Source organism: Pelobates fuscus, chromosome 2 (genome assembly GCF_036172605.1).
Source record: "Pelobates fuscus isolate aPelFus1 chromosome 2, aPelFus1.pri, whole genome shotgun sequence".
Classification (NCBI taxonomy): Eukaryota; Metazoa; Chordata; class Amphibia; order Anura; family Pelobatidae; genus Pelobates; species Pelobates fuscus.
This window is the reverse complement of record NC_086318.1, coordinates 262,709,253-262,728,995: the sequence shown is the minus strand read 5'-3', so window position 1 is coordinate 262,728,995 and position 19,743 is coordinate 262,709,253. Positions and strand designations below refer to the sequence as shown.

The following is a 19,743-nucleotide window of genomic DNA, read 5'->3' as shown; positions in this document are numbered from 1 at the left end:
TGCTGTCCTGCTCTTGTGGCAGACTTGTTGGAGCTTCAGGTGTCCCAAGTCGCCCCGGTGTAAGGCTGTGGTGGTGCGTCCCTACATAGGTCTAATCTGTCCTATCCCAGGTGGGTCCACTGTCGTTTGCAAGGGGGGGAGGGAGGAGTGGGGCTTCTCAAGTAAATAATTGGGGTACTGAGTCTTTGTGAGTGAGGTTTGAGGGCATCTCGCTCTGCGGGAGATGAAGTCCAGCCAGGGGGTCCAGAGTAGAGCACAACGTTCTTAGGTTCCTCGTATTATTATTATTATTTTATTATTTATATAGTGCCATCAGACTCCGTAGCACTGTACATTAGGCTTTCCATGCTGTGTATTGTCTCCACACACTCCATCCATTCCTTGCCCATTGGTACATCTGGTTTTCCCCATTTTGCGGGTGCTTTAGCAGTGTTTAAGAGATGCCTCATAAGGGTTTTCTTATAGGCAGAAATAGGGAGTTTTGTGTGATGGAGTATTATCTATAGTGGATGTAGCTCTATGTCTGAGTCAACTATTTCCTTGATCAAGCTATGTATACTCTGCTAGTAGGGTGCTATCTCTGTGCAGGACTACCATATGTAAAGGGTGTCTCCTGTTGAGCTGCCGCATCTCCAGCACTTTTCCGAGTGTTCAGGAAACATTCTATGCAGTCGAGCTGGAGTTCTGTACCATCGAATGATGAGTTTTTGATTGAGCTCTTGTATTTTGGTATCAACCTTCCTTGGTGAGCCAGTTCGCATATTCTCCTTGGTGAGCCAGTTCGCTTATTCTCTCCCAACGTGACCCCGTGTCCCCCTCCCATGCCGACATGTAGGCCATAGGTGTTGGTTTGTTAGCTGTCAGGAGTAGATTGTAGAGGATTGTTATTCCTTGTCGTAGGTGCACCCTGGTAGTGCCGAGGTTCTCAAGTGGAGTGAGGTCTCTGTGTAAGAAATGTTTACCCAGTATTGAGCCAAAGTGTTGCGCTATTTGATGATAGTGATAGATCTAGAGGCCCGTGGGAGCTCCTTCTCCCAGAAGCGTGTTAAGGGATTTCGGGGTGTGACCGTCGCTCCATTGATCTAAGTATACCCAGTTCAAGTTCGATAGTCCTCTTAGGTCTGAGGTCGTTAGTTCCTATGTGTCCTTAGCCTTAATATTTAGTAGGTCGTTCAGCCATGGCAGAGCATGGATGGTGCCACTCATTTCAGCCTTCTCCGGTGGTATCTATAGTTTTTAGGTGTCTTTCGCGTGCCAATCAATGAGTCGTAATAGGTGTGCTGCCTGATAGTATGACTCTCCCCAGTCTTCTCGGCATAGTCAGGTCTTGCTTTTCATACCAATCGCGTCAGAGCAGAACCAATGGACTGGAAAAAGGCTCTTCGTAGCACTATCGGTATTGTTTGGAAAAGAAAGAGTAATCTGTGTTGCAGATTTAGTTTGCTAGCGTTGATCCGGCTGAACCAGGAGATGTAAAGCCCTTTGCACCTCATCAGGTCTGCCTGTAGTGTCCTAAATATAGAGGTAAAGTTTTCGGTGTATAGCTAGGCAAGATCCTTGGCCCAGGTATTTTATCCGTCAAGCGCACCATTTAAACTGGAATTGAGAGCCTAGAGTTGCAACCTCATTCGGCAGATTCGTTAGTGGTAGTGCTTCATAATGATAAGGAGATTATTGGTTCTTCCAGGAATAAAAGCAGGTCATCGGCATATGCTGCGACCTTATGCACCATACCTCTGTATGTGAACCTGTTATACCCCCAACTCATCTGACAACCTACAGAAAAAATTCCAGAGAGAGGGCAAGCAGGAGGGGGGACAGGGAGCCCCCCTAACGCGTTGCATTATTGATGGAATTATTATTATTGGAGGTACTCCCGTGCCATCAGTATAGAATAATAGGAGTAGTCTCGATCTCTTACCATTATCTTTAACTTGTTATATTTACTGTGTTTTGTGTGTGGTTGGGTGACCTACACAAGGTTATAGCAGCACCTACTTTAAACCTTTTAATTCATGTATTTGTTGTATTACTCTTCACATATTGATTCAAAGCCTACATTATCCAACAAAATGTTGTTGTTAACTACAAATGTTTTGGAATGATTTGTTCACTCTCCAGTTCATAATGCATCCTTAACTCTTCTTTACACAGTGACTGAAAAAAAATCATATGAATATATTCAAGCTTTACTTTAAATTTAAATTTTACAGAGATCTATTTTGCAGCATCATATTGTACACTATTCATTAATGGAAGGCAAACATGTATTCCTAACATTAAAGTGCTGTAGTGCCTGTTTAGGTTACCAGCCCCCTCTGAAGTAAAAAGGTATTTAAACTTTCCTTTTCTCCCTCCCACCCAGTCTTGATAATCTTAGACAATTCAATGCTTTCCCATTGAATCATTGCATCTCTATGGGGAACTTTTAGTGTCACTGAATGTACACAGTACAGTACTAGACTAGGAAACTATTCTAGAATGCAAATAAAGGTTTTCCTAGGCATCAATGTAAACACTACCTTTTCTCTGAAAAGGCAGTGTTTTCTTTTCTCAGCCTGCAGGGACAAGCTATAGGCACCAAAACCACTACATTAAGCTGTAGTGGCTCTGGTGACTATAGTTTCCCTTTAAAGGATCACTATAGGGTCAGGAACACAAACATGTATTCCTGACCCTATAGTGTTAAAACCACCATCTAGCCCCCCTGGGCCCCTCATGCCTCCATAAATATAGCAAAATCTTACTGTATTCAAGCCAGAAGCTGTAACTCTGCATGCTGTTTGCCTAAAAAAAAAAAAAGAAGCAGTCTACTGACATCATCAGAAGTGGTAGTCTGATCCAATCCCAATGCTTCCCCATAGGATTGGCTGACACTGACAAAGAGGCAGATCAGGGGCAGAGCCAGCATGATTCAAACACAGCCCTGGCCAATCAGCATCTCCTCATAGAGCTGAATTGAATCAATGAATCTCCATGAGGAAAGTACCGTGTCTGCATGCAGAGGGAGGAGATACTGAATGAATGGATGCATTTTAGGCAGCCATGGCCGAGGAAGGATCTCTAGCAGCCATCTGAGGAGTGGCCAGTGAAGTTATCACTAGGCTGTAATGTAAACACTGCATTTTCTCTGAAAATATAGTGTTTACAGCAAAAAGCTTGAAGGTAATGATTCTACACACCAGAACAAATTCAATAAGCTGTAGTTGTTCTGGTGACTATAGTGTCCCTTTAATATTACTTAAGGCCTCCCAATATCCTCAATTTGTAATGCTATTTTACATTGCATACATTATATTTCGTATGTTTATCATTTGATCAAATTGATACTTTCACCGAGACAGAAGAGGTGCAAATTCTTTGGTAGTTTTACACAGCTAGGTTTTTTTCCCTAGAAGCATTAATATTTTGCTGATCCTTGCACCTTTGTAAATCCATGCAAAGATAATGAAGTCATGCAGGGAAAATATGTACAAACCAAGCATTTCAGTTGTGCAGGCAACCATTTATTAATTCAATCTGTCGGTTACCTAAACAGATGATATATGTCTCCGATTTTCCTTTAAATTCTTATATTGTGGGATAAATTTTTATCAATACATGTTCATTTTTACACAAATCACTATTATGCATCTTTTTAAGAATTCAAGGGTGCAATACATATGTAGATGGTAACTGAATGTGTACCTGTAGAGTACAATGTGTGTCTGTGGTACAATGACAAGTTAACACTTCATAAAACTAGAAAATTTGCAGAGCTGACAGGGGAATTAGGCTTAAGGTAAATTATTTAAAACCAAGCAGGACTAATAGCTGAGATAAGGCCTTTTTCCACATGCTATGTTTTTACTAAAATTTGAAATTCCTTATAATCCCTTTTTTTTTTTTTTAAATGCCCAAGTTGAAAATGTTTGGTATTGTAATAAGTTCAACAGTGACATCTAGTGGCCAATGATCTGTGTTTGCATTTTGTGGGCTTGTCTGTATGTTGTAAATTATTTATTTTGAAAGTTTTACTATGAAATATATAGTGTTGACTATGTTTCTCTGCTTTTTTTTTTTTTAGAGATGCAGTTATAGCTGTTGATCGGACTATATCCAAAGAGAATGATAATTTCCACCCTCACAAAAGATCTCGTCTCTATGGCATTACGACTGCCTATTCCCAGTGTCCTCAAGGTAAAAATACATTATTAATAAATATTGAGCACTCAAGGCAAGTGAGGACAAGAACCTTCCTGGCTATCTGGTTAAAGTAACACTTCAGGCACCATAACCACTAGGGTGTGCAGCAGTGGTTATGGTGCCCTGACTCTCCCCAGTATAAGTAGTCAGTCTAGAAGCTCTCTGCATTGAGTTGAGCCCGACACTGCAGGGCTGAGCTCTTTTGCTGAGACCACTCTGGTAAAAATTGACCCTATAGCGCAAGGAAAACGAGTTTGTTTTCCTGGCACTATAGTGCTCTTTTAAACTAAAGTTGTTTGGTGACTATAGTGTCCCTTTAACAGCCAGGAGTTGTTATCGTTGGAAGTTATAAAGTTTTCACATACAAAATTGCCACATTTATAAAATAAAATAATGACCAGTAAACTCCTGAGGCACTTCAGCAAGATGAAGTGCTTTATGAGTTATTGTTTTAATTAACAATTTAATACCCTGTAAGATAAATCCTTAAAGTGTCATCACTAAACCATATACATAGATAATCACTTTTTTGGTTCTATAGTCTAAGCTCTAATCATCATAAATGAAAGGTGTTAGTATTTGAACAGAATAGATACAGGTAAGCACATCCAAAAAATTAATTTTAAGAGGATATTAGTACAGTGTAAGGGTTTCTAGTAAATACCTCTTTATTATTTTTTTTTTACATTTGTTTATATAATAAATTAGCATTTTAGTAGTGTGATTTTTTTATTCAGATTTTTGTCATTTTTTAAACAGCGAATAATTTTCTTTAAATGTTGCATTTGTGAACCTATTAGTATCTGTTTTGCAGGACAAAACTACTGTGCTCTAAACAATGGAGGCTGCACTCACCTTTGTTTGGCAACTCCTGGTGGCCGATCTTGCCTGTGTCCTGAAAATACGATTGGCGTTGATTGTATAGAAAGAACTTAAGAGTGTCTACCCAATGCTATTTCAGACTCCTATACACTTCACAGAGGAGGCTTGAGTCTAAGTACAATCAAAGAATATGGTAAAATTATAGGGCTAGCTCAAATGTTCTTAAGCTTTTTTTTATTAGGATTTTGGGTCACAAAACAATTCAACAAAATATGGGACATTTGAAAAGTACACTAAAAACCAGACACTGTGACAATCCTTTTTAAACTTTTTTTTATGTTAAATATTTTGCTGGTGCAAGCATAATTAATTTTATTGGGTTAGTACTGACTTAATAAATATTTAAACTACAAGTCAAACTTATTCTGATTGTCAGATTAGGGTTCTTTTTATTCTCTATAACAGACACTCATGTCAAATAAATGTTAAGTGTATTTTATGTTTTAGTATGATAATCTATCAGTAAGAAAGTAAATATTTTTAAAGCAGATGTTCTGAATCAATGTTGGGTTTATTCAGTTAAGAATAAGTTGTTATTAAAGTACAAAAAAACAGACGGAATGTGAATGTCAATTCGTCAAGAGCCTTGTTGCTGAACTAAACTCTGGTATTGAATTATTATTGTATATATGCAAGATGCACTCACAATAAAACAGTGTATACTGTGCACATTGCATTATTACATAACATTTTATATGCATAACAATGCCAAGTATGAGAGTTAATCAAGATATTACATTGGTGTTCAGTCTTATAGCTTCTTCTTTAAAAGTGTAACGTAATTACCAGATTTTACTAATTTCATGACGTAAAGTCATGATTTTATAAAGGACACGGAAGCGAGTATTATGCTTATTCTTTCTTTTATTCCTCAGCAGCAAAAGAGAGAAATACTGTAAATATTCACCAAAATTTAAATAATAACATCATTTACCCCAAAGGGTTAACCATATATAACACATTAACCAATGAGAGTGTCCCTATCCTAATAATGTCCCATGTGACCTTAAGCAACTCCTCTTTCTTTTGATGTTGTCGATGAACACTTCCTCAAACAGAAAAACGATGTAGTCAATAAAGTGAAGAACCGTGATTTCCAGAAACTTATAGCAACGGGCTCCAGATGAAACAGGCAACCTTCTGCTTGAACTTGTATGGGCAGGCATGGACCAGAATGACAACCCAATTAGGAGGCTGTAAAACAAAGAAATGAAATGGTAAAATACGTTCTTGGATCTTATTTCCATATTATATTACGATCCTATCTACCACAAAACTATTTGTCATTTCAGTACTAGTCTTCAGGTGAAAGAATAAATCACATTATTACACAACTCGTGCCCCATTACATGACAGTATATTCACAGGGAGGGCGTAACTTACCTGGATTGGATGGGATAATACTCGCCTCCGTGTCCTTTATAAAATCATGACTTTACGTCATGAAATTAGTAAAATCTGGTAATTTTATTAAAGGACACGGAGGCTCCTATTATGCTAGTTCAAAGCTGCGTGATCACTGAAGTGGAAAAATGAGAAATTGGTCGGAAATAAAATTTTCGGAACGTAGATTCTCTGGATCAATCAGCTGCACGAAAGAGGTCTTCTAGCCTACCACCTAGAGAAACGGCTTTTAGTGCCATAGCACCCCTTACAGAATGTGCTCCGTACGTGGAGGTATCAATGCCCGCCGACTCCATGATCCATTTAACCCAGCGAGATATGGTGATAGTAGAAACCGGATGGTGAGGTTGTCGGAGTGCCAGAAACAGATCTGGATACCGGGAATCACGAATCGAGACGGTATTCCTTGAGGCAGGCTACTGGACATAACTTAACGTTATGCAGAAGGGCTGGGTAGAAGACTGATGTAATGGATGTCTTCGTACGTCTCGATATGTTGAAGGAGACTCCTTCTGGTGTAAACAAGCGTGCCGTGAGGTCCAGTGCTCGACATCTGAGACACGTTTACAGGAGATTAGACACAATAGTGTAACCAACTTAGTAGTGAGTTGCTTGACCGAGAGTTCCTCATTTCTTGGCCAATTTTCGAAAAGTCTGAGAACTAGGCCAACATCCCATAAAGCTGCATATTAAGGTCTTGGTGGGCGTGCAAACTTGATGCCACGTAGAAGTCGACACACCACTGGGTGCTTTCCTGCTTGGAGTCCATTCCAGCCTTGATGGCCCGCCGAGATCGCTGATCTATACAAGTTAATTGTATGATATGCCAGACCATAGTCGTAAAGTGAAGTCAGGAAACTCAGAACCTGACTCACATTTGCAGATATGGGATCCATGTGTTGTTCCATGCACCAACCATTCCATGCGTTCCAGGCATGTAGGTACGACTTCCTTGTTCCTGGGGCCCAATCTCCTGCCAGGAGATCCAGAGTTGCCTGTGGAACATTTGTGATGTAATAGGGTCCCCTGAGAGGAGCCATGCCAAAAGTTTGAGATGTCCCTGAAGTAAAAGGGGGTGTGAGTTCACGTCGGAATCCCGTATGAGGTCGGTTGTCACCGATAGTAATCTCGGGAGATCTATGGACCAGGGTTGAGACGTCCAAAAGGGGGTTATGAGGATCAGGGAGGTTCGGTGACATCTGAGATGCAGTAGAGTTCGTGCGATAAGGGAGAAAGGAGGGAAAACGTAGTGGCGGGTTTTCGGCCATGGTTGGAGGAAAGCGTCCGTCGCCAGAGCTTCCGGATCCGGCCTCCAGCTGAAGAATTTTGGCAAATGTGTGTTCAAACGTGACGCGAAGAGATCGATGTCTGGGGGCCCCAAAGTGATTGTAAGTGGCTGAAGATGACCGGGTTCATCCGCCAGTCGCTGGCATCTCGTAGGTGTCTGGAGTTCCAATCTGCCACTACGTTGGACATCCCCGGAATGTACTCTGCTTGTACTGAAATGTTGCGGTCCAGACAAAATTGCCAGAAATCGTTCACCAGTTCTGCTAGTATTGTTGACCTCGTGCCCCCGAGGTGGTTGATATACCGGACCGTTGATATATTGTCCATGCGTAATAGAATGGAGCAGTTGGTCGATATACTTAAAAGACTCCGTAGAGCAAACGATCCTGCTAGCAGTTCTAGGCAGTTGATATGTAGTTTCTGTTCCTCTAGGAACCATTTTCCTCCGGTGGAGATAGCTCCGCAGCGCGCTCCCCAGCCGAGCATGCTTGCATCGTATTCCACTATGATGTCTGGGGTGGTTCCCGAAGATCGCTCGGCCGTTCCATGCTTCCATGTGTTGTAGCCACCACTTTAATTCCTCTTTGGCGGTGCAGTCGAGAGGAACAGAGTCTGAGTATGAGTGCCCTCAGCGAAGGTATTTGGCTTTCAGTCGTTGGAGTGCCCTGTAGTGCAGAGGCCCAGGGATTGATGCTGAGAGGAGGCAGACAATCCCGGCCAGTTGTCTCAAGGTAAGAATGGGACATGCTAAAGTCCGCCTGATATCCTTTTTGATGGATTTGAATTTGGCTGTCGGGAGTAGAAGTGCTCCGTTCACAGCATCTATAGTGAATCCCAGGAATTCTTTTGACTGAGAGGGTTTGGTGACCGACTTCTCCCAGTTGATTAAAAACCCCAGGTTTTCTAGTAGAGTCCTCGTCCACGAGAAATGTTCGTGGAGCAGATGAGGGTCTTGCGCCATTATGAGGATATCGTCCAAGTATATTATGAGTCGAACTCCTCTACTGCGTAGGAGGGCGACCACTGGTTTCATGAGCTTCGTGAAGCACCATGGTGCCATCGATAGGCCAAACGGTAGGCATTTGAATCGCCATAAGGTCTCTTCCCATTGGAATTGTAGGAAGTTTTGGCACTCTTAGGCCATCGGAACCGTGAGGTACGCATCCTTCAAGTCAAGCTTGACCATCCAGTCCCCTGTAAGCAGGAGATCTCTTAGAGAGTGGATGCCTTCCATCTTGAAGTGGTGGTATGTGATAAACATGTTTAGGGGTCGTAGGTTGATGACTGGACGGACGCCTCCGCCCTTTTTGGGAACCAAGAAGAGGTTGCTTAAGAAACCCGGTGTGAAAGAGAGGACTTCTGCAATAGCGCCCTTGGAGGCTAAGGCTTGTACTTCTTGAGATATTAGGTATTGGTCGTGAGTGGGAAACACCATGCGGTTGGGGGGTTGTATTTGAACAGGGTAGTGTACAAAATCTATAGAGTATCCCTGAACAGTGTGAAGTCGTGTCGTGAGCATCTGCAGTGAGCTTGCGCCATGCAGTGACAAAATGACACAGTCTGCCCCTACCATAGTTAGTGAAGCCAGATGTCGAGGCATAGAACTTACCATAAGGTTGTCGGCCATAGGAAGAACCTCTGGGTCCCCGAGACTGCCATGGTCTGTCCAGGACTGGGAAGAACGGTGTGGTAGTTCTGGGTTCAGGTGTTGTAAGCCTGGACTGTATGGGGCCTCGGTAGCCCCGGTATGAACCCCGGGGTGCTCGGCCGGGCTGACGACCCCAATATCTGCCGGCCCCGCCAAAAACTCTCTGGTGGAACACTCATTTCATGTTGGCCTGAGCTTTATCAAGTGCCGTAAAGGTGCCTACATATGTGCCTAGCTCTTTAACAAAAGTATCTCCAAATAGGAAGGCTTTTGCCTGGGGTCCAGGCTCTGAAATAGCTAGGTTCACTAGCATAGGTTCTATTTTTATCAAGATTGCCTTGCGCCGTTCTGTGGCTACCGCCGTATTGGCATTGCCCAGCAGGCATACGGCTCGCTGGATCCACCCTCTGAGTGCCTCTAAATCCACCGGGGTACCACCTGTTATTGCGCCTTCGACCATGTCGAACATTTTTGCAATTGGCCCTAGGATATCCAGGACCGTGTCCTGGCAATTCCGCCAGGCAAAATCCAGGCCCTTCTTGGCTTTCCAGCCTGATTTCCCCAAGAATTGGGCAATTTTGTGGGTCTACGTCCGGGGTGGCATATCCGGAATAGTGGGGCGTGGTCTTTCCGCCCGGAGTTTGCTCCGTGCCACCTTGTCGAGTGGTTTTCCAATATGAGCAGCGATATATTTTGCAACGTGCTCTAGGGGATACCACTCCGAGGATCTCGTGTGTTGCAAGGTGTTGGGGTCAAAAGGTGGTTCGCCTTGTGGATCAACCAGGGCGGAGTCGTCTACTCCATCTTTGGAGTCTGCTCCCGCTCCTGTCATGGAGCTGTGCTCAGGGAGATAAAAAACTGGGGTCATAAGAGTCCTCCTCATGGGACTCGCTCTGTGCCTCCTCTTGCTCCTCTAGCCCTTTTCCAATTCCTCACCAATTTTGCCTGGTGGGAGGCTCCTTGTTGTGGTTCAACCACATGATCTGTGACAGGACGTACCCTGTCCGTCTGTATTGTTTTGGAGGCATTTTTGTCCAGGTGGTTGGCCTTTTTGACGGCCTTACACCCACTAGGGACTACCGGATTATCCTCTGGGGGGTTAGAAGTGGAGGATTTCAGTGCCTTGGTAATTGACAGTGAGATATTGTCTGACATGGCCCCCATAGCGGTAAATATGGCCTGTGTCACGGACTTCGTCATAGCCGCGTCCAGGAGGGAATGCAACTCTTCAGAGTCCATTTGCTCCTGTGGCCCTTCAATCATTGCGTGGCCAGGAGGAGAGGATTAAATGACCGACAGATAAATATTTTTTGCCTTAACTGGGCACTACTATCTGTGGAGTAGGAGTGTGACAGTTTAGCAGCTAGCTAAATAAGCCAACAGCTGAAGAGGCACCAGATATTTAAGTAATACAGCTTTAAGAGGGACCAACTATTTAAGCAATACAGCTTTAAGAGGCACCAGCTATTTAAGCAATACAGCTTTAAGAGGCACCAGCTATTTAACAATACAGCTTTAAGAGGCACCAGCTATTTAAGCAATACAGCTTTAAGAGGCACAAGTAAAACAATATGCAAAGCTGAGTAACAAGAAAAAACTAGGCACAGTTAGAGCAGTAGAACAGGCTAGTAACACAGACACGTTCCCACCCCCAGGTGAGCGTATTGGCCGCGTTAGGAAAAAACACGGGAAAACCGCCAATCAAAACATGGCCGCCGCGATGCGCACTCGCTATGTGCGCATGCGCGAGCGGGACTTAGCCGCGGCTAAAGGCAAGAACTGCCGGGACCGCGGGAAACGGTACCCGGTGCGAGGAAGGAGCCCCAGACTGAGGTCCCTTCAAAGCAGGATGGTAGAAAAGTCTGGTCGGGAGATAATCAGACTGACCAGGTGACTGAGGGAGGGGAGGGGAAAGGGAGCAACAAACACAGCAATAAAACAATGATAAAAAACAAATAATTTACCACAGAAAAAAGGACAAATAAGGCATAGGTAATGCAAAAAGGTTGAATTAAGGCAAATGTACCAAACTAAACAGAGATAAATAGATAATTTTCCAAATATGTAGAGAGATGTAAAATTGTACTTAGCTGAGGAGGCAGCAGCAAAAGAAAGAGGAGTTGCTTAAGGTCACATGGGACATTATTAGGATAGGGACACTCTCATTGGTTAATGTGTTATATATGGTTAACCCTTTGGGTAAATGATGTTATTATTTAAATTTTGTTGAATATTTACAGTATTTCTCTCTTTTGCTGCTGAGGAATAAAAGAAAGAGAATAAGCATAATAGGAGCCTCCGTGTCCTTTAATAAAATCCAAGCATGTTTAAACATTTATAATGTGTCAATCAGCCAATACATGGCCAAGGAAGGACATAGTTAAAGGGACACTATAGTCACCTGAACAACTACAACTTAAAGTAGTTGTTCAGGTATGATCTATAGCTCCCTGCAGGCATTGATTGATAGGAATACCCTGCAGGCATTGATTGATAGGAATACCTCCAGTGGCCGTCACTCAAACAGCCACCAGAGGGACTTCCTATCATGCAGGGCCCTAAAAAGGCCCTGTACACGTCAGACGTATTAAAATACATCTGACGTGTGCAGGAGAGAGAAGGCACTGTGTGCGCGCCTTCTCTCTCCAGCCTGTCAGCAGAGGAGGGGGGCAGGCAAAGACCGCAAGCTGAGCTGTCTGTCAGCTCAGCTTGCGGCTGCGCGCATGCGCGGTAGTGCGCTCAGGACTTCGGAGGGCGGCATGAATGCCGACCTCTGTAGTATGTGCGCATGTGCGGCGAAGCCGCGCATGCGCACAAGGGAGCAATGACGCTTCCAAATGGAAGCGTCTGATTGCTCCCTGCTCACGCCCGCCTATTTAGTCATTATGACGAAATAGGGGGCGCGGCTTCACGAGGCTCCCGGCGCTGGAACCAGATGAGTAGACTCTGCCTGGAGAGTCCCTTTAACTGATGCACAAAATGTCAACATGTACTGCTTAGTGGCAGTGACAAACTCTTGTAAGGAATCTCAGTATCAGGGCTATCTGGTACCTTAGTATCCAGCAAGATAAAGCCACAGGAGGTAGCCCATGAGACTCCACTGCCGCAGGTAAATAAAATAAGAATGGAACAAAATGCTTACAAACTGCCTCCAAAAGTGAAAGGCAGACACAGGGTCTTGAGGGTTGTGCTGGATCAAATACCAAAGAGAGAAGGTACTTAAAGTGATTCCTACCCATCCAAAACTGCCAAAGCAAAATCTACATTAGTACTGCCGCAATCCATATGGGGAGGTGGGTGGTGGAAAACTGAGGTGGTGTTTCTGAAAGAAGGCTCACTTGACCTGTCTGTGAACAGTTGGCAGAAAGGCTTTATCGAAAAGATTGGTGGGCTTTGCGACTGTACTGGGATTTAAATGCTGAAAACTGGAAAAGCAGAGCACCATTTTGCCACCACATTTTCACAGTGAAGCTTGTACGTACATTCTACCTTTGTCCACCCGGGTGCACTAGTACTTCCAACTTTGAGCATACTGGAGAGAAAAAGTATTCCCCAGCACCGAGCAGACATTTTACACAAGGTAAAAAAAAAATCAACCCAACAGCATCTGCTTAATATGTTGAAAACAAATATTTTGCCCTATGAAGCAACCTCTGCAACCACACCAGCTGCCAGGGCCGGATTAACATAGGGGCTGATGGAGCTGCAGCTCCAGGCCCAGGCCCATGGAATAGGCCCATTGGAAAAAAAAAAAAATTTTTTTTTTTTTTTTTACATTTTTTTTTTTTTTACACACACACTATTCTTAGGTTTGCCACCTGACTGGTATTTTACTGGCACAGCCGGTATTTGAGACTGCCTGACCGTGCCGGTATTGCAGTAATACTAGCAATACAAATGCAGGTATTTTTCTCAGAATAAGTGGAGATTACTCTGCAATACCAGCACCGGCCAGTAGGGGTCACTGTGTGTGGACCCCTACAGGGATAGGAAGTTACAGCATATCCCCATAGACATATAATACCTAGACGCCGCATTGACCTCGGAGGGCCATGAAATGCGGGCGCCATTTTGGGCCGGTCACCCGGTGTGGTATTATATGTCTATGTATTAGGACTTCTGTCCCTAATTTTTTTAATTTACTTTGCCTTAGTGACAAATCTCACTTTAGTAAATAGTGATGTGATTGTTTGTTCTCCTATTCTCTTTATGCTATCTCCATGCGGACTTCAAAGTGCAAAAGACAGAGCTCACAATAATAAAGAGTTGTAAATATCTAAATTTTATTCTGCACAGTTCCAAAATCCATATTAGTTAAAAATAGGTGAAAAGTAAATACATTACAAATCAGGCAAAGATCCAGTCCCAGTTTAAAACATGTATATTAAGATGATAGATTGTGGGGTTAGTTCACTAAACTTTTAATTTTAGCAAACCTAAATCCAAATGCAACGCATAGTTTCAATCTGGAAATTCAAATAATTTCAATGTATTGAGTAAACTTAGTCGATAACGTAAATAACCACAGAGGTCTTAAAGCAGCAAATGTCAGTTAATTTTATTTAATATCCCAGGATTAAACATCATGCTACTGGATCTATACACCCTCCAGGTGGATTTTAAGACTAACCATGTTTACTTTGAGGACCTTGCTCTGCAGATATTATATATATGTCTATGCTGCAGATCACACTGTGACCGATCCAAGATGGCGGCCCCGCGGCTCATCAGCGCCAACAGGAAGTAGCAGTCAATGCGGCGTCTAGTATTTTATGTCTATGCATATCCATGCCTCTCTGTACTACTCACTGATCCGTGGGGACCAGCAACACAGCACAGAGTCCAAACAGCAGCTCTACAGCTCAGATAAGTGAGGGATGGGGGGGAAAGGCAGCAGGGACACATGGGGACACTGACACACTGGGTGACTTGCGAGACTGAGACACTGAGAGCAATCCATCTATACAGCAGAATCAAACTGTGAGTAGTTTGTTGGTGATTTTACAGAATTTTCTCTGATGTCACTCCTTGTGATTATACAAAGGATTAAGGCTGGTATTTTGTTCCAAGAAAGGTGGCAACCTTAACTACTCTTCACATACTCTTGCTTAAAGTAGCACTATAGGGTCAGGAACACAATCATGTATTTCTGACCCTATTATGTTAAAACCACCACCCTGCCCCCTTCTTGCCTCCCTAAGTATAGTAAAATATAACTTGTATTCAAGTCTGCAGCTGCTGGCTCTGCCTCTGAACTGACTGTCTGCTGACATCATCAGAAGTGGTGGTCTGAGCAAATTACAATACTTCCCCATAGGATTGTCTGAGACTGTCAACTAGGCAGGTCAGGGGCAGAGCCAGCACAAGTCAAAGGCCTGGCCAATCAGCATCTCCACATGAAGATAAATTGAATCAATGCATCTCTATGAGGAAAGTTCAGTGTCTGCATGCCGAGGGTGGAGACACTGAATGGCAGTGCTGCACACTAGGCAGTACTGCCCCAGGAAGCACCTCTAGCAGCCATCTAAGGAGTGGTCAGTGGAGTTATTTTCTCTGAAAAGACAGTGTTTACTGCAAAAGGCCTGAATGGAATGATTCTACTTACCAGAACAAATACAATAAGCTGTAGCTGTTCTGGTGACTATAGTGTCCCTTTAAGTTTGGAAGCTTAAGAGGGATGTATCGGAACAAAACTTGTGTGGACTGGCTGACAATAAAATTAGTTTAGGTAATGCAGATGCTGGTCTCTCTAACACTGTGGCATGTCCCCATTCATCTACACTCACTACATACACCTTTTATCTGTCTCAGACTATATACCAGGAACTTCTGCCTGCTAGTAAGAAGGTAAGAAGACAAGTGGACCAGCGAGTGCTAGGGGACAGTCCTTAGAAAGCATTGAGTGAGCGCATCATTAGATGCATTTATGTCAAGCTCAGGGTGCTGCCTGCATAGTATGCCCTTAGTTGGACAGCCTGCATGATTGGTGGGAAGCCTGCCATGCATTCATGCCAGGCTGTCCTTCAAATTCTTTGGACAGGCATGCCCCCTTTTTGGGCATGTTCTCCCCTTTTGGCAGGTCTGGTCACATGATTCGCACCAGTGGCCACCCTTTTACCCCGCCCATTGACTGCCTGCTTCACTGGACACTGCTGTTAGGGTTATGGATTTAATTGAAAGATTAAAGATATAAATTAGAGAGAGATTAGCATAGAGTATGTGTTTTCTTATAGCTGCATCCTATGAGTTACCCTCCAGCACCATCTCCATCAGATACATGACGCTTGGGAGGTATGATTGTTTTAATGTTTTTGGTCGATAAGATTCCGTAATTAGGCCCATCATAATTATCAGCACCAGGCCCAGTGTGCTCTTAATCCGGCCCTGCCAGCTGCCACGTACCTAGCTGCTTCTACATATCTGCAAGAGAAGCTGCATCCACAAGAACCTCCTATAGAGTCTGTACTCAATAATATCCTCAGGCGGGAATTATTCCGCCCAATCGTCTAAGTTGGAGCTGCACCTAAGCTCCTATAAAGTGTGAGTGCATATCATTTTATTTACCCTCACCTTACTATATTTTTTACGTACTTCCCTATCAAATTCCTATTTCTCCTCCTTTTATGGTTATATATACACACTTCAAGGACATTCCAGGCGCTGCACCACCCTCTCTGTTTTTATCTGCTTCACTATGGGACAAAAGAGACCCCGGATTTGGTGACGTAGACCTTTGGACTGTACCAGTACTGGACAATATCCTCTTGCTTTTATTCAAACTAAAATAAATTGGTCAAGATGAAAATTCTTGTTCTTGGGTAGAACAATGGCTTAAAAATAGAGCACAGAGAGTTGACATAAATGGTACATTTTCAAGCTGAACAACAGGGTTCTGGGACCGCTTCTATTTAACATATTTATAAATGATCTAGAAATAGGCATTGAAAGCCGTGTTTCAATGTTTGCAGATGACATAAAACTCTGTAAAATAATAGATGTGAGCAGGATATTGCTTTGCTGCAGAGGGATTTAGATAGATTGGTGGACTATGTACTCAAATGGCAAGTGAGATTTAATGTGGAAAAATGCAAAGTTATGCATTTCGGGGTACTCAAGCAACTTACTTATGGTAGTGAATTAGAGATAATAACAAATGAGAAGTATTTGGGAAGTATTATAGACAATAAACTAGGCAACAATACGCAATGTCAATCGGCACTTGCTAAGGCCAGTAAGGTTTTGTCATGTATAAGAAGGATATTATGGCACTAGAAAAAGTGCAGAGGCGGGCTACAAAATTGATTAAAGGAATGGAGCATTTTAGTTATGAAGAGAGGTTAACAAATTTAAATCTCTTTAGTTTGGATAAACGGCGCCTTAGAGGGGATATGATAGCATTATGCAAATATATTCTGGGTCAATGCAAACCATTGTGTGGAAATCTATTCATAAATAGGACAAGAGATCACGCATTTAGACTTGAAGAAAGGAGATTTAGTCTAAGTGAAATGAAAGTGTTTTCGACAGTAAGAACAATAAGGCTGTGAAATTCTTTACCTGAAGAGGTGGTTTTTATCAGAATCTATACTTGTGTACACTATATTTGTGCAACCAACTACGAAAAAATTCATCTTGACCCCAGAATGACAGTCAGATATCTCCTTGGATCAAGAAGCTATAACTACACTAATTAAAATTTATATTCCTGTATCTTATTTTTTTGCATATTTCGGTATTTACAGATGAAAATGAAGGAGAGGGACCTCAGTTAAGAAAAAGGATAAATGAGTTATTTATTACACTTGAGTTTACAGAGGAAGAGGTTCTATTTCAACTGTCAAAAGTAAAGACAAATAAGTCAATGGGACCTGATGGAATACACCCAAAGCTATTAAAAGAGCTTAGTGGTGTACTAGCAAAACCATTAACAGATTTATTTAACCAATCATTGATAACAGGAGTAGTCCCAGAAGATTGGAAGTTGGCGAATGTTGTGCCCATTCACAAGAAAGGTAATAGGGAGCAGTCGGGCAACTATAGGCCAGTAAGCCTTACTTCAGTAGTGGGGAAAGTGATGGAAACCATGTTAAAGGATAGGATTGTTGAACATCTAAAAACACATGGATTTCAAGATCAGAGACAACATGGGTTTACTTCAGGGAGATCATGCCAAACTAATCTTATTGATTTTTTTTGATTGGGTAACTAAAATTATAGATCAGGGTGGTGCAGTAGACATTGCTTACCTAGATTTCAGTAAGACTTTTGACACTGTTGCACATAGAAGGCTTATCAATAAACTGCAATCTTTAAGTTTGGATTCCAATATTGTTGAATGGGTGAGGCAGTGGTTGAGTGACAGGCAACAGAGGGTTGTAGTCAATGGAGTATATTTGAAGCTTGGGCTTGTCACCAGTGGGGTACCTCAGGGATCTGTACTTGGATCCAGTCTATTTAATATTTTTTTTTGTGATATTGCAGAAGGTCTTGATGGTAAGGTATGTCTTTTTGATGATGATACTAAGATTATGTAACAGGGTTGATGTTCCAGGAGGGATAAGCCAAATGGCTAATGATTTAGGTAAACTAGAAAAATGGTCAGAGTTGTGGCAACTGACATTTAATGTGGATAAGTGCAAGATAATGCATCTTGGATGTAAAAACCCAAGGGCAGAGTACAGAATATTTGATAGAGTCCTAACTGAGGAAAGGGATTTAGGGGTGATTATTTCTGATGACTTAAAGGTAGGCAGGCAATGTAATAGAGCAGCAGGAAATGCTAGCAGAATTCTTGGTTGTATATGGCGAGGTATTAGCAGTAGAAAGAGGGAAGTGCTCATTGTACAGAACACTGGTGAGACCTCACTTGGAGTATTGTACGCAGTACTGGAGACCGTATCTTCAGAAGGATATTGATACCTTAGAGAAAGTTCAGAGAAGGGCTACTAAACTGGTTCATGGATTGCAGGATAAAACTTACCAGGAAAGGTTAACAGATCTTAACATGTATAGCTTGGAGGAAAGAAGAGGCAGGGGGCATATGATAGAAACATTTAAATACATAAAGGGAATCAACACAGTAAAGGAGGAGACTATATTTAAAAGAAGAAAAACTACTACAACAAGAGGACATAGTCTTAAATTAGAGGGACAAAGGTTTAAAAATAATATCAGGAAGTATTACTTTACTGAGAGGATAGTGGATGCATGGAATAGCCTTCCAGCTGAGATGGTAGAGGTTAACACAGTAAAGGAGTTTAAGCATGCGTGGGATAGGCATAAGGCTATCCTAACTATAAGATAAGGCCAGAGACTAATGAAAGTATTTAGAAAATCGGGCAGACTAGATGGGCCGAATGGTTCTTATCTGCTGTCACATTCTATGTTTCTATGCATGTATTTATCCAATTGCCATTTAAACATCTCCCCAGATGTTTTAAAACTACAGCTTCCATGACACTGTTTCATTCTAAAGGCATGGAAAGCACCATAGGAGTTGTAGGTCTACAACATCTGGGGATCTACCTTTTGGAAATCTCTTGTCACAGTTACACAGCTGAAAGATGAACCAATTTTTTTTTCTTCTAATAATAAGAAAGGTAAACAGAAGTATAGATTAAAGATAGGATGGAGCTAGAGCTGAGAAAAGAGAAAATGTGCTCACTGCTAACCCGACCATCTATGTTTCCACGAGGGAGAGGGAGAGGGAGAGGGAGAGGGAGAGGGAGAGGGAGAGGGAGAGGGAGAGGGAGAGGGAGAGGGAGAGGGAGAGGGAGAGGGAGAGGGAGAGGGAGAGGGAGAGGGAGAGGGAGAGGGAGAGGGAGAGGGAGAGGGAGAGGGAGAGGGAGAGGGAGAGGGAGAGGGAGAGGGAGAGGGAGAGGGAGAGGGAGAGGGAGAGGGAGAGGGAGAGGGACAGAGTAGACGAATCCACTCGAGCTTCAAGCCTAGCTGGCTAAAATTTGCAAGCAAAATACTACTCATCAGTGATGGGAAAGCAGAATGGGAAGGAAGAACAAAAAACACAGAAGGCTTATAAGGGCCCATTGAGCAGTGATATCGGTGAACTCCTGCAGAGGTTTCAGAGGTCCACATGGGATAAGATGGCGCAGGAAGAGGATGAGTCCTCCTATTCCTCGGAGGAGATCCCATTCGACCCAGGGACAGCGACTTCAATTGGTCCACCACTGAGACCCCTTGGTAAGCAAACCAACACTGGTGATTTGGTTACCACGATCCAGCTAAAAGCTATGTAAACAGAGCTATGAGCCAATATTGCAGCAGAGATGGCCTACTTCAAGACCGCCATCAAATGCGCCACCTCTCGGATCACCATTCTG

At 42.8% G+C, this 19,743-nt stretch overlaps 1 protein-coding gene across 1 annotated transcript in view; it reads left to right on the top strand.

Annotated features, from left to right (window-relative positions):
• NID1 (nidogen 1) overlaps positions 1–5,420 on the top strand; it is a 108,330-nt gene extending 102,910 nt beyond the window's left edge. Inside the window, exons 19-20 of the mRNA XM_063443361.1 lie at positions 4,067–4,179; positions 5,000–5,420. Coding sequence (XP_063299431.1) covers positions 4,067–4,179; positions 5,000–5,121 — 235 coding nt within the window. The 3' untranslated portion in view covers positions 5,122–5,420. The remainder of the gene's footprint in view (positions 1–4,066; positions 4,180–4,999) is intronic.
• The last annotated feature ends 14,323 nt before the right edge of the window (positions 5,421–19,743 follow it).